The following is a 15,428-nucleotide window of genomic DNA, read 5'->3' on the forward strand; positions in this document are numbered from 1 at the left end:
GATGGTAGCAATAACCCTGTATGCGAGACAGCAAAAGAGACACAGATGTATAGAACAGTCTTTTGGACTCTGTGGGAGAGAGCGAGGGTGGTTTGATTTGGGAGAATGGCATTGAAACATGTATATTATCATATGTGAAACTAATCGCCAGTCCAGGTTTGATGCATGATACAGGGTGCTTGGGGCTGGTGCACTGGGATGACCCAGAGGGATGGTATGGGGAGGGAGGTGGAAGAGGGGTTCAGGATGGGGAGCACCTGTGTCCCTGTGGCGGATTCATGGCAATGTATGGCAAAACCAATACAATATGGTAAAGTTAAAAAAAAAAAAAAGACTTTGGCATAGTCAGTAAAGAAATAAATGTTTTTCTGGAAAAAAAACTGGACATGGAACAACAGACTGGTTCCAAATAGGAAAAGGACTGTGTCACCCTGCTTATTTAACTTATATGCAGAGTACATCATGAGAAACACTGGGCAGGAGAAAGCACAAGCTGGAATCAAGATTGCTGGGAGAAATATCAATAACCTCAGATATGCAGATGACACCACCCTTATGGCAGAAAGTGAAGAACTAAAGAGCCTCTTAATGAAGGTGAAAGAGGAGAGTGAAAAAGTTGGCTTAAAACTCAACATTCAGAAAATGAAGATCATGGCATCTGGTCCCATCACTTCATGGGAAATAGATGGGGAAACAGTGGAAACAGTGGCTGACTTTATTTTTCTGGGCTCCAAAATCACCGCAGATGGTGATTGCAGCCATGGAATTAAAAGACGCTTACTCCTTGGGAAGGAAAGTTATGACCAACCTAGATAGCATATTTAAAAGCAGAGACATTACTTTGCCAACAAAGGTCCATCTTGTCAAGGCTATGGTTTTTCCAGTGGTCATGTATGAATGTGAGAGTTGGACTAAAGAAAGCCAAGCACCGAAGAATTGATGCTTTTGAACTGTGGTGTTGGAGAAGACTCTTGAGAGTCCCTTGGACTGCAAGGAGATCCAACCAGTTCATCCTAAAGGAGATCAGTCCTGGGTGTTCATTGGAAGGACTGATGTTGAAGCTGAAACTCCAATACTTTGGCCACCTGATGCGAAGAGCTGACTCACTGGAAAAGACCATGATGCTGGGAAAAATTCAGGGCAGGAGGAGAAGGGGACAACAGAGGATGAGATGGTTGGATGGCATCACCGACTCAATGGACATGGGTTTGGGTGGACTCCAGGAGTTGGTGATGGACAGGGAGGCCTGGCGTGCTGCAGTTCATGGGGTCGCAAAAGAGTCGGACATAACTGAGCAACTGAGCTGAATGATTAGTGATGTTGAACACCTTTTCATGTGTTTATTGACCATATACATGTGTTCCTGGAGAAATGTCTATTCAGGTTCTTTGCCCATTTTTGAATTGGGTTGTTGGTGGGTTTTATTTTGTTTTGAGTTTTAGTTCAATTTGTATTCTGATTAACATCTTATCAGAAATGTGACCTGCAAATATCTTCTCGATCCGCCTTGAGTTAGTTTTTGTTAAGTACGGTCCAGCTGCATTCTTTTGCAGCTGGATGTCCAGTGTTCTTAGTACTATTTGTTGAAAATAGTGACCTAGCCCTATTAAATGTGTTGGCACACTTGTCAAAGTCATTTGACTATATACATGAGGTTTGATTTCTGAGTTCTCTGTTCTGTTGCCCTATATGTCTGTCTTTTCTGTCAGTACTGCATTGTTTTAAGTACTGTAGCTTCTAGTAGATTTTGAAATCAGGAAGAGTGAGTCTTCCAATTATTTTTTCAAGGTGTTTTTGCTATTTGAGATGCTTTGCATTTTCATAATATTAAATCTTACAGTCTTTGAACATGAGGTGTGTTTCCATTCAATAATGTCTTCTTTAATTTCTTTTGGCAGCATTTTGTAGTTTCCATTGTACAGGCCTTTCACTGCTTTGGTTAAGTTAATTTCTAAGTACTTTATTCTTTTTGATGCTATTATAAATGGTATTGTTTTCATCACTTTTTTCTAGACTATTCATTAGCCAAGTCTTTTGATTTTTAGAAAATTATTTAAAAAGTTTGAGAAGGACAAGGACACTGCTATGATTTTTGCTTTTAATTCTCTAATTAGTTATCAAAAAGAGTGCTGAGGTTCAAAATGATTTAGTAAACCTATTTTGTCTTCTTGTGACTGCTAATGTTGTTTTCTTAAGTGTCCATAACTGTCTATGTAGTAATTTGATACCAGACCTTACTGGGCAACAGCATCAAGCTTTCCCCTTTATAATTTTTCCCTTTTCTCAAAATTGAGTTAATGTTTGACTGTTTCCATTCTGGTTTCTCACCTGAGTTCTACTGTATTTGCAGACTTAATATTCTAGATGTAATAGGATATTTGATCTGGAGGTTTAAGCTATTTAAAACAATCTGTTTTGGTCTTCAGCTACTTAATTACAAATTAAGTGCATCTTTAGTTTAAAGAAGACTGTTCCCTAATGGAGTTGATGGATGCAAAGTAGAGGTTTATTAGCCTGATTTCAACCCATCATCTGATAATCTGATGCCATATTTTTTCTAGCAGTGAACTGTAAGTCTCAATTCATTCTGTGCTCTAGCCTTCCTGACAGACTTACAGCTTATCACTTTGAATTTTTTAAAAATTGCTATATGCTCTTCATTCTCTCTCTTATAGTGTTCTTTAAATCTGAGTTTAATAAGACTACTATTCTAAAGAAATTGAATTGTTTTTTTTAGATTTCTTTCTTCATTGGGATTATTTCCAGTCATATGGTAGAATTTCTTTTTTACAGTCTTTTATCCCTCTTGAAGACTATTCACCTTTATTCACCTTTGCCAGGATCTTATAATTATATTCTGCTCTCTTAAAAGTTTAGGGAACATGTAGAATCAAATGTAAAAAGTGGTTAGCAGAATTCCTAGTACATAGTAATGTTATTTCTAACTGCCTCTTCATTCTCTTTACCTTGGAGGTAATGACAAGATTCCTGCCACCTACTGGTGCCTGTAAAGGCTACTAAGTGTCTTTTGGAAATCCTCATGGCTATCATATGACACCAGTGGTGCTGGTCACTTCTTTCTCCTGCGTGTATGTTATTTTACTGCCCCTGGGATCTGGTGCAGACTTAGGACTCTTGACTCCATAGTACCCTGTGAAAGGCCACAGTAGTAGGTCATTAACTCAGGATTTCTATACCCTATTCTTTTCTCCCATCTCCTGAGGTTTATTTTTCTTTCTGACCTCCCTTCTGATTCATCTCATCTTGTGAAAAACTTCTTCAGCTTCTTTTAATAAGCCACAGTGTGGAAATTGTTCCTTAACTGTTAACATCTCCACTAGTTGAGCAGAATAGCTGAATGTGTAATGATTGTAACTGGCAACCACTTGAAGCAAGAACAGCAGAATAGAATATTTTTCATCTATTTGCATATATTTTCATCTCTTCCCTTGATATATTTGTTAGATACCCCAAGGGCTCAACAGCCATTCTTAGCAGCTCCTGACAATGCTTCCTGAAAATTGAGTTGAAAAGTGTTCTTCACTACCTGTAAATCTGCTTCTCTAGCCCTACCCTACTTCACAGGCTGATAGGCATAACTTGTTAGCTATTGTGAATACTTTTTGGATCTTAAAATAGTCTCTTAAGCCACCTTTCAATACCTTCCTAATAAGCACTTGTGTGTTTGAAAAGACAATATCAGTATTTTATACTGGAGTAAGGGACTCAGTTGGGGCACCAAAAAAGTTTATACCTATTTTGTTTTCATGTTTTCAAAACAATGCAGGTTGATGAGCCAACCCTTTCCTTGCGGCCTTCGTCCACTAGAGCCAGTGAAGTGATCTGTTCCACCAATGTTTCTCACTATGAACTCCAAGTGGAAATAGGTAATAATTATACAGTGCAATTATTTGACTCATCATTGTTAGAAATGAAATTGATGACAAATGATTATTTTGTTAGCAGTCTTTTTCTGTTGTTACCCACATCATAGAACTAAATGTTAATTGTGTCAATCAAATGGATCTATTAATTTTATTTGTCCTAAAACAGTAGCCAGATTTTTTTCAAGATTACCTTCTAGAATTTTTACTTTTTCACTGAAGTACTTGTAGAGGAGGAGGACACTGAATAAGTATTTGTATCTTTATTGTAGGAAACCTCTCATCATTTGTCTGAATTAAATCAAATCATGTGAATCTTTTCAGTCACAGTCCTTTAACCAAATTACTTTCTTCTAACTTAAAACCTTACCTAAAATTCCATTTGTAGTAGAAACTTTTTTCAGTTAGGTTTGGAACAGGCTGAGTTATCATTTATAGTCTTATACATGTGAAAATTTGTTTTGACTGTTCAGAAACATCTGTTAAGCACTGCAAAAAGGTACTGTGTTAGGTGCCACGGATATAAAGCCATGTAAAACACTTGAGGAGTTCACATCCTCTCTGGGAAGATAAACATGAAAGACAGCTTTGTCTTATGTACGGGAAAGTACTGTAGTAGAGCTATGCTAAGCGTTATGGGAACAGAGAAGATGGAGCATCCAACTGTTCATCGTGACTCTCCTAGGAGTCAAGGAAGATGGCAAAAAAGGGGCTGGATCCTGAAGTATGAGGAAAAGTTTACTAAATATTCTAGTCAGGGTTTTTGTTCAAACAACAGAATCAAAGAAGGAATTTTTTGAGCAATTTTGCTAACTCACAGAATCATTGGCTAGAAAAATATACTTGGAAAAAGCCAAGAGAAGCTCTGTGGCTAAAACCACAAGAAGGGTCACAGCATAAGAGCAGCCTCGCTAATGTACATGAGTAGGTGCTTTTACCACCAGACACTGGACCCCACTGGGGAGTTCCACACTTAAATGAAAAAAATTTCTACTAAAAATGGGATTTTAGATAAGTTTTAAGTGAATTCTGACTGCCCCTGCTTCCTTTGTCACTTACGTCATCCTCCAGTTGACTAAGCTTAGATCATTGACCCTCACCTGCTAGGGTCAAGGTGACAAAGAATAAGGATTTTACTTTTTATACAATAAAATAGCACTGGTAGAAAATGCTCCCCAAATTAAAAAGGACTTTCAGATGATGTCAATAAAAAAAGATTTAAAAAATACTCCAGTAGGTGACTGAGGAAGGACTATCAACATGGTTGCTCTGTGCCTAGATTCAGGAACAAAGAGAACATAGGCAGTAAGGAGAGAAATCTGAAAAATAAATGGATACATCTGAAAAAGGAGGTTTGGAACATATTGTGGAAGACCTTATATGGGGTGTATAGAGGTTCACACTTTGTGCTAAAGAGACATTGTGGAATAGTGATGATGATAATAATAGCATCCAGTAGGCATTAGGCTGAACATTTTGTATGAATTTTTTCCATCTCGCTCATTTACTCCTCCCATTTAATAGATGAAGATACTGAGACTCTGAGAATTTAAGTAATTTGAAAGCAGACCTTTGTCCTTGTAAGGTCTAAGCTCTCAGCTGCTGCACTGTAGTACCTTTCTTTTGATAAAATGTTAAATTTAGGACAACTGGCAGCAGTTCCAGGCAATAACCTGAAAGACAGAGAAGATCACTGGTTTAAAACCAGAAGTATCATCCTCATCACCTGAGTCTTTTTAAAAATTGCAGTGTATGAATCCCATCAGACCTACTGAATCAAAATTTCTAGTGAATGGGACCTTGGCACAGGCTTTTGAAGTGGCTCCATCAGTGATTTTGGTGCATGTGCTGGTTCAGAATGTAGGGCAGGTGAGGAAGTCAGTCTATCCAGAGAATAAGGACAGGACTTGGGCAAGTGGTGCTGATACTGGGGAGAAAGGGATGAACCTCAGATTAACTTCACTTCAACAGTAAAAGTGGCAGAATTTGGTGACTGTGGAGAGAGGGAGGAAACTAATATTTATTAGATGTCTGTTAATAGATTACCATTCTAGATGTTTTTAGTTTAAAAACTAACAGCAACAAATGCTGGTAAGTATGTCAAGCAACTGCAGTTCGTACACATCGCTTGTGGGAATGCAAAGTGGTTCAGCCACTTTCAAAAACATTTTCACAACTTCTTATAAGGCTAAATACATGGTCCAGCAATCCCGCTTGAAGGTATTTGCCAGAGAAAAATGAAAACATGTGTCTACTTAAAGAATGTTTTTGGCAATTTTATTTCTATAGTCACCAAAGACTGAAAACAACCCAAGTACCTTATCAACTTATGAACAGATAAATAAATTGTGGTATGTACATTTGATGGATTATTACTCTGCCAGGCACCTCTGTCCCTGGGATTTTCCAGGCAAGAATACTGGAATGGGTTGCCATTTCCTTCTCAAGGGGATCTTCCAGATCCAGGGATCGAATCTGGGTCTCCACACTGCAGGCAGATTCTTTTACCATCTGAATATCGGAGTAGATTGCCATTCCTTTCTCCAGAGGAACTTCCCAACCCAGGGATTGAACCCTGGTCTCCTGCATTGCAGGCAGATTATTTACTGTTTGAGCTACAGGGAAGTCCTATTATTACTCTGCAATAGAAAGAAATTACTAAAACATGGATGAATCTTAAAAGCATTATGCTAAGTGAAAGAAGCCAGACCCTAAGAAACTGTACTCCTTATGATACTATTTACATAACAAACAAATTATATCAGTGGTTGCCGGAGACTTGGAGCAGGGGATTGCTGAGTAACATTCTGTTGTTGAAGTATGTCACAACTTGTTTATCAAGTCACAGTATTAGCCATTACAATAGGTATATAATGGTATACTGTGTTTAATTTGTGCTCCTCTATCTTGAACATCTTTTCATGTGCTTATTGGCCATTTCTTTTCTACTTTTTGGCTTGCCTGTTTAATCTTCTGCATAATTTTTAATTGGGATGTTTGTCATTTATTATAGAGCTGTAGGAGTTCTTTATGTGGTACCCTGGATGTGAGTCCTATCAGATACAAATATTGTTAATAATTTGAGTCAGTGGCTTGCCTTCCCATTTTCTTATCAGTGTTTTCTTGAAGAGCAAAAGTTAATTTTGATAAAGTCCAGGTTATCAGTTTCTCTCTTTGGTTTTTAACATGAGTTTTACGTCTGATTTTAGGAAGGGGATTTGACAACTTGACTTCTGTCCATCTTGCACGGCATACTCCTACAGGAACACTGGTCACTATAAAAATTACAAATCTGGAAAACTGCACTGAAGAACGCCTAAAAGCTTTACAGGTAACAATACAAAAAAAAAAAAAAAAGATACATCTAATTTAATGTCTATTTGAGGAGATACATTTGTAAGAACTTTTCTTTTTCACAAATTAGTACTTCTGTTAGAAAAAGGTAGATTCCTTTCTTTTAATAAACATAAAATTACAGAATTGGAAAGAAAGGAAGCCAGATCAATGAAAGAACAAATAAATTCAAACTTTGGTGTCTACTCTAAGTTCCTTCAAATGAATGTCATATTTGAAACACTGGTCTGAAATTAATTTAAATATTCCTCATCAGTCCAGTCACAAATAATAGGAAAATAGAAAAAAACAAAAGCAAACAGTTTCTTTTTCATACAGCTAAGTTAAATTAGCTTCTGAATTGATAAATTTTAACAGATTGCATTTCAGGAATATTATAATACTATTTCCATTGTCACTAATCATTTTTGATATAAAAAGAGAAAGGATTTCATTTTTATAACGTATTTAACATATTTGTGCACATGTACATTGAACAGAAAAAGATTGGAAGAAATTATACTGAAATATTAACAGTGGTTCTATCATTAGTGTTAGAAGGGACTTTTATCTTCATGTTTTAATGTATTTTTTAAATGTTTCTATCATAAGAACACAGAACAGTTATTGAATATGACCTCTGGAGTCAGACTGTCCTACTTTCATTAATTATGTGCTCTTGAACAAATTTTCTATCTTGTTTTTAAATATTCTATTCTATAAAATGGGAATTACAATGCCACATACTCTGTGTAGTGGTTGTGAGATTGAAAGACGTGACAGTACAAGAACAGTGCTTAGTACTAAAAAACTCCATTATTAGTACTAGTAAGCTGCCACTGCTGTTATCTTCATCATGAAGGAAAAACCATTGTTTTTAAATGTCTTGTCTCTTGTGTGTCTATACTAGAAAGCAGTGATTCTATCCCACTTTTTCCGGCATCCCAATATTACAACTTACTGGACTGTTTTCACTGTTGGCAGCTGGCTTTGGGTTATTTCTCCTTTTATGGCCTATGGTAAGAAAACTCATTTTAGGTAAAATAACTCATGGTTTAGCCTGGATGATGTAATTTTAAGGATGAGTGTGATCTTAGATTTATGGTTTACTACTTTTAATTTATAAACCTGGCCAATTTTAGATTTCATGATATATTTCTATATCTGGTTCATGTTGAATTTAGTCTTCAGAAAAAAAGGTAGAATGGCTCTCATGATCAGTGAAACCACCTCTGATTTCTCCAAGAAATCCATGCCTTTGAACAAACTGTCTTTTTTCCCTTCAGTTTCCTTTCTCTGTCAATGGAGAGCTGCTATTTTTCTTCAAGTAGATGTAGTTTTCCTACTTGTGTACACCATCCCTGTCTTTGTTTCTCTGCATTTGTAAACTAATTTAACTGCATTGTAAACATCTGTGTATCTGTCTTCCTTCTCTGGATTTGAGCTTCTCAAGGGCAGGATCATGTATGTATTTTTCCTTTTGGTGTCCCCAGGTACTCATAAAATACCTAGCATAAAGTAGTGATCAGTAGGTGTGTTGAATAAATAAATGGATTTTAGAGGTTTGATTTTTTTTAGAATGCTTTTATGGATTGCCTGTGGGTTTAAAAATATATATATTCTCACACAGTATATATTTTTTCACTAATATTGAGCATTATTAATTCACTGTCCTAATCTCTAGCATGTCATTAGAAAAGTCTTTTTAAAGATTCTTGAAGGGAAATTACCTTTGCATAGGAAAATGGTTAGACTCTAAAATGTAGCATGAGTGTATGTGTTGATTGTTGATAAGAACATTTAAAACATAGAAACAAAGTCACTTTTAGTGTTCATCTGAGGATTTCAGGGGTCTCTTTCAGGTTCAGCAAGTCAACTCTTGAGGACTTACTTTCCTGAAGGAATGAGTGAAACTTTAATAAGGAACATTCTCTTTGGAGCAGTGAGAGGGTTGAACTATCTGCATCAAAATGGCTGTATTCACAGGTATGTACTTATTTGTACTTTACAAAATGAAAGAATTTGAGAGGAAGAAATATTTTAGGGAGCTTTTAGGAAGAAACAGTTGAGTGTTAAAATGGAGGATAGGAAATTTGCAAATGAATATTGGGGGAGGAAAGGACCAGTAGTTAAAGTAGATGCTTACATTTTTTGGTTCATTCACCAGAAATGTTCAGCCCACCTCCCCTGTGCCAAGTGCTTTGCTCAGCACTGGGGTGAAATGCCTGCCCTCCAGTGAGCTCATGTCTCAGTGATGAGGGATACAAGAACCTGCCTGTTTCAACATATAAGCTGTGGGGAGTGGGATCCTAGTTAGCTCTTGTGTTTTGTTTTTTTCTTAAGCAAATAAAGAGCTGCTTTACCTGCTTTTCAGCTTTATGTCATGTTTATATTGTATACAGGTTGTAACTAAACCTTTGATTTCTTAAGTGTTTTTGTATGTAGCACATTGAGATTATCATACTAAATACCAGTTCTCTAGATGCCAAACTGTAGGTACAGAAGTGATCGGCTGAATGTTGAAAACAGTGCTGCTCTGAGATACTTGGGAAATTTTTTTCCTTTTTAATTAAGTTACTTTTAAATAAGCTTGTTTTCTTATTGTTTATTTTACCTCCTTAAAGCTTTTTTTCTTACTGTTTATTATTTCTTAGCAGCATTCTGGTTAACTGAAGATTTCTGACAGTATTCTAATTAATCAAGCTTTTATTATACTTTACCAGACTATTGGCCATCCTGCTCTATTAGTTTCCAATTTTCCATGTTTCAAATGAAAAACAAGGCTCTTCTATATTTGACAAAGGAAATTTTTATATTAGGCATGTCTTTATAAATTTTGTTAATACCATCAGAGGCTATCTTTTATTGGATAATATTGCATTTAACTTTAAATTATAACTTCGTGCTTTAAATATTATTTTATAAAGAGTATTTAATTTCCAAGGGAATACATGAATTTATTCTGACCATATTTCTATTCTTTCTTTCTTGGCCAATTTCTTAGTATTTAGGATTGTTTCTTTTTGTTCTAGGAGTATTAAAGCCAGCCATATCCTCATTTCTGGTGATGGCCTAGTGACCCTCTCTGGCCTGTTCCACCTGCATAGTTTGGTTAAGCACGGACAGAGGCATAGGGCTGTGTATGATTTCCCACAGTTCAGCACATCAGTGCAGCCGTGGCTGAGTCCAGAACTACTGAGACAGGTCAGGTGTGGCCATTGCATTGGGTTGTCTATGCGTCTTGAGTGTCTTCTGAGTTTGACAAAAGGACAATTGTGCCCTTACATTCAGACTGATGAAAGGCCTACTGCAAGACTTTTTTTTATTCTTTCTTATCAAAATTATTGTTAGGAATTTTTAAATGTATATCAAATATTAGGTGTATCTTGATTTCTCACGAGTTTTTTCCATTATTAATCACCATCCTTTATCAAAAAAAAAGCATATGTATATAACTTTTTAAAGGGTATTTACACTAAAGGACTTCAAATTAATTGTTCTATAGGATTTACATGGATATAATGTAAAGTCAGATATTTACAGCGTTGGGATTACAGCCTGTGAATTGGCCAGTGGGCAGGTTCCTTTCCAAGACATGCCCAGGACACAGGTAAGTGCTGCCAAAATTCCTGAACTACTTTCCCTTCATGAGATCCCTTATGTTCTAGATAATTTCTTTTAAACATCTTTTAAACTCTTAGGATCCTTACTGTCATTGTTATTGTTTTAATATTTTGCCTGAAAAAGGTTGAAGGAAAATTTTCTTCTTTTAGATGTTATTACAGAAACTGAAAGGTCCTCCCTACAGTCCATTGGATGCCAGTATTTTTCCTCAGTCAGAATCCAGAATGAAAAATTCACGATCAGGTGTAGACTCTGGGATTGGAGAAAGTGTACATGTCTCCAGTGGAACTCGCACCGTAAATAGTGACAGATTGCAAACACCCTCCTCAAAAACATTCTCTCCTGCCTTCCTCAGCTTGGTACAGCTCTGTTTGCAACAGGATCCTGAGAAAAGGTAATACCGGTCAGATCTAAATAGCATAAAACATCCGTGTTTCATAAAAGTTTTTGTGATATTTGCTTCATGCCAAGTTCAAATCTTCTATCAGTCTTTTTTCCAAAAAACTATAGACTAATCCAGAAAATACCAGTGCCTAAAGCAAGTAGAGACAGTGAAGAAATGGGAAGAATACTAGGTTTGAAGTCAATACTTGGGCTTGAGTCCCCACTATATCATTTCCTAACCGAATCCCCTTACAAAAATCAGTTAATGTTTCTGGACATGAGTTACTATGCTTATGTTAAGCCATTTTAGAAACTTCCAAGCAGTACAAGAGTGTTAGTTGCTGGTATTAAAGTAATTATTATCATAGATAACTATTAGCATTAATATTTTAGAAATAAGGTGTCAATTTTTTTTTTAAGCTCCTTAATGCCTAGGATAATTAGTTAGTGCCTAATAAATGTTAAGTCATGGAGTGAAAGTAAAGGTCACTCAGTCGTGTCCAACTCTTTGACACCATGGACTATACAGTCCATGGAATTCTCCAGACCAGAATACTGGAGAGGATAGCCTTTCCCTTCTCCAGGAGATCTTCCCAACCCAGGGATCGAACCCAGGTCTCCCACATTGCAGGTGGATTCTTTACCAGCTGAGCCACAAGGGAAGCCCAGGAATACTGGAGTGGGTAGACTATGGAGTGGGCAGCCTATCCCTTCTCCAGCGGATCTTCCCAACCCGGGAATCGAACCGGGCTCTCCTGCATTGCAGGCGGATTTCTTACCAACTGAGCTATGAGGAAAATCATGGAGTAGTTGAAGACAATCTCTAGAATTAATTAGTCAAGGTTGAAGCTAAGAATTGGACCTCTTTACATATATTCTTTTTCCTTTCAATTTTTGTATATTGAGTTTTATAGCTTTAAACTTATGTTCTAACAGTTTAAACCAAAATATCTACATTCTAATAGGTTCTTTTTTTATAATTTTTTTAAAAAAAATTTCAGGCCATCAGCAAGCAGCTTACTGTCCCATGTTTTCTTCAAACAGGTGAGCTAATTTATCTTTGTTGTCTAGATGTTTTTTAGTACTATTACAGTCACATCATTTTGTTAGCTTAATGGGACAGTTTGGTTACTGAGATTCTTAATAACTTTCTTACAAGGTAAAATTTAAAACAAAACATTTTTGTAGACTTTCTAAAATAAAACAAATGGAATATCATCACATGTTACTTTATTCTAAGTTTATATTTTGATTAATTTAGAGGTATTTTTCTATATTGGCTAGAAATGATGGAGGGGCAAAATAATTCTCTGATAAAAATCAGTTTATTTGGTTAGTACTACTTCTTGTTTTCAGATGATCAGAATCAAAGGCATGTTTAAATGAAAATACCTAAAATAATTTAAACACTTATAACATGACTTCTTTAAAAGTTATTTATAATTTTTTAAAAGTTAATGTATTGAATTTATGTGCCTTCAACCTTATTTTGAGTTTATTTAACAGATGAAAGAAGAAAACCAGAGTTCAATACTTTCACTGTTGCCTCCTCCTTGTCACAAGCCATCAATATCACTGTCTCCAGCATCACCGTGGACTGAGCCAGAATGTGATTTTCCTGATGAAAAAGACTCAAACTGGGAATTCTAGGGCTGCCGGATCCTCTTATGTCCTATATACTTGACACTTTCTCCCTGCTGCTTTTTCTTCTGTATTGCTAGGTACAAATACTAGAATTATACTTGAAAATACAGTTGGTGCACTGGAGAATGTATCATTTGAAACCACTCTGTTCAAAGGAGCAGGAGTTTATAGCCCGTTTGGTTAGCTCAGAGTGCTCTGACAACTCCAGGGAAACTTTGGAATTATTACTCTAACTACATTTAGTATCATCTGTAGATGACAGATGACATGAAAAAAATACTCTTCCCCAAGCTGTGACTAACTCTTCTTTTTGATCTCTCAGTATGATTTTTGAGCCAGTTAAATTTTTCAGAATTTTGCTGCCCTCAGGGGAATGAGCCCACAGAGGACAGTGCTTCTAAGTACATTTTTTACTTCCAGATCCTAGCCTTTTTGATCAGCCATTGTTAAAACAACAGGGTTTTATCCTGGCGTCAAACCCTTTTCTGATAGAAGGGAAAATGCTTATACTTTCCCACTTTCTTCTGTTAATATTTCTGGTAATGTCAAACTGAGCCTCACTCACATTAAATGATTCACTTGAAATACACACAGAAGTTGTAATTTGTTTTTTTTTAAAAGGGGCTAAAGTAACAGTTTTCTACTTATGTAAATTATAGATCCTAAATTCATGCACTCCATGGGAGCTCAATAAAGATTTATTGAATTGAGTTTATACTTAATAATTTTGTGTGGTTTGACAGAGCTAAAACATAGATTATAATTTGTTTTGCCAAGGAAAGCTCTTTCTCAGAGAAATAGATATATAACCTCTTGAACTGGGGACAACTTGGTATTTGATTCAGTGGAAGCAGATCTTCCAGCCCTTTATATGATTATTCTTGCTCCTGTAGGGGGTACAACATATAAAGACATAGAGAACTTGAGGTTTTACCTTATTAGCCAAAGGGGCTATGCTGTCTTAAAGGGAATATGTATTTTGGACTGTGCTAAGTTGGGTTTACCTCAATTAGCAGATTTTACTTGCACACACTTGACATTACATTAAAAATTATTTTTAAATGATTGCTTTAAGACTTGATACTAATGAGATAAATAATATACAAATTAATAGTTAAAAACACAAACCTTTTCATGTTTATTGGCCAGTCTCCCTCAAGGATGTTTGGGTTACTCCATCAAGAAGCCTCCAAGACTTGCCAACGTAGAGAGAGACGAGACAAGTACCAACTGAGGCTTTGAGGTGGGGCTGTAGTTGGGGGTCGGGGAGCTATAGTTCATCTCACTAACCTCCTAAATTCCCCTCAGCAAGAGGAACCATAGAGGAAATTCTCCAAAATCTGTGTGGAGAGTCAATATGTGTACTGCAAAAGGTGACTGGAGGCCAAGGTACAGTGCCTCTCAGTTCCACTATATTAGGGTTCTCCAGAGAAACAAAGCCAGTGGATTTTTTTTTTTTTTAAGTAGTAAATATAGTTGACTTACAATGTGTTAGTTTTAGGTGTATAGCAAAGTGATATATGTATGTCTCTCTCTCATGTTCTCTTCAGATTCTTTTCTAGTATAGACTAAAAGATATTGACTATAGTTCCCTGTGCTATACAGTAGACCCTTATTGTTTACTTATATATAGTAGTGTGTATCTGTTAATCCCAAACGTCTGATTTATCCCTCCACCTACTTAACCCTTTGGTAACTGTAGGTTTTCTGTGTATTTGTAAGGTATTTTTTTTTCATTGGAGGATAATTGCTTTACAATGTTGTGTTAGTTTCTGCTGTACAATAGTGTGAATCAGCTATATATGTGTGTGTGTATATAACCTCCTCCCTCCCACCCCAGTTCCACATTCTACTCCTCTAGGTCATCACAGAGCTTAAAAGGAACAAAAAAGGAATGAAATTGAATGAGATTGGGTCAGTTACAGTGATGTGTATGACCCTAGAATCTGTCGTACAGAGTGAAGTAAGTCAGAAAAAGAAAACTATCGTATATTAATGCATGTATATATGTGGAATCTAGAAAAATGGTACCGATGAACCTATTTGCAGGGCAGAAAAAGAGATGCAGGCATAGAAAATGGACTTGTGGACACAGTGCAGAAGGAAGAGAGTGGTACAAATGTAGAAAGTACCATCAACATATTTACACTCCCATGTGTAAAACATATAGCTGGGGATAAGTTGCTGTATAACACAGGGAGCCCAGCCAGGTACTCTCTGAGGACCCAGAGGGATAGGCTTGGGGGAGGGGAAGGAGACTCAAGAGTGAGGTGATAAATGTATAATTATGGCTGATTTCCACTGTTGTATGACAGAAACAAATCAACACAATATTGTAAAGCCATTATATCCCAATTAAAACAAATTTTTTAAAAACTGTTAACTTTTTTTAGTTAATGATTTGGGAGAATAGCATTGAAACATGTATATTATCATATGTGAAACAGATCGCCAGTCCAGGTTCAATGCATGGGACAGGTTGCTCAGGGCTTGTCCACTGGGATGACCCTGAGGGATGGGATGGGGAGAGAGGTGGGAGGGGGGTTCAGGATGGGGAAC

At 36.5% G+C, this 15,428-nt stretch overlaps 1 protein-coding gene across 1 annotated transcript in view; it reads left to right on the forward strand.

Moving 5' to 3' along the window:
- Positions 1-13,904, forward strand: part of STRADB (STE20-related kinase adaptor beta) — a 26,969-nt gene extending 13,065 nt beyond the window's left edge. Inside the window, exons 3-11 of the mRNA XM_010860970.1 lie at positions 3,788-3,887; positions 7,094-7,215; positions 8,128-8,236; positions 9,080-9,203; positions 10,250-10,421; positions 10,723-10,827; positions 10,991-11,235; positions 12,227-12,269; positions 12,732-13,904. Coding sequence (XP_010859272.1) covers positions 3,788-3,887; positions 7,094-7,215; positions 8,128-8,236; positions 9,080-9,203; positions 10,250-10,421; positions 10,723-10,827; positions 10,991-11,235; positions 12,227-12,269; positions 12,732-12,875 — 1,164 coding nt within the window. The 3' untranslated portion in view covers positions 12,876-13,904. The remainder of the gene's footprint in view (positions 1-3,787; positions 3,888-7,093; positions 7,216-8,127; positions 8,237-9,079; positions 9,204-10,249; positions 10,422-10,722; positions 10,828-10,990; positions 11,236-12,226; positions 12,270-12,731) is intronic.
- Positions 13,905-15,428: the final 1,524 nt, after the last annotated feature.

This window comes from Bison bison, unplaced genomic scaffold (assembly GCF_000754665.1).
Source record: "Bison bison bison isolate TAMUID 2011002044 unplaced genomic scaffold, Bison_UMD1.0 scf7180017864471, whole genome shotgun sequence".
NCBI classification, from domain to species: Eukaryota; Metazoa; Chordata; class Mammalia; order Artiodactyla; family Bovidae; genus Bison; species Bison bison.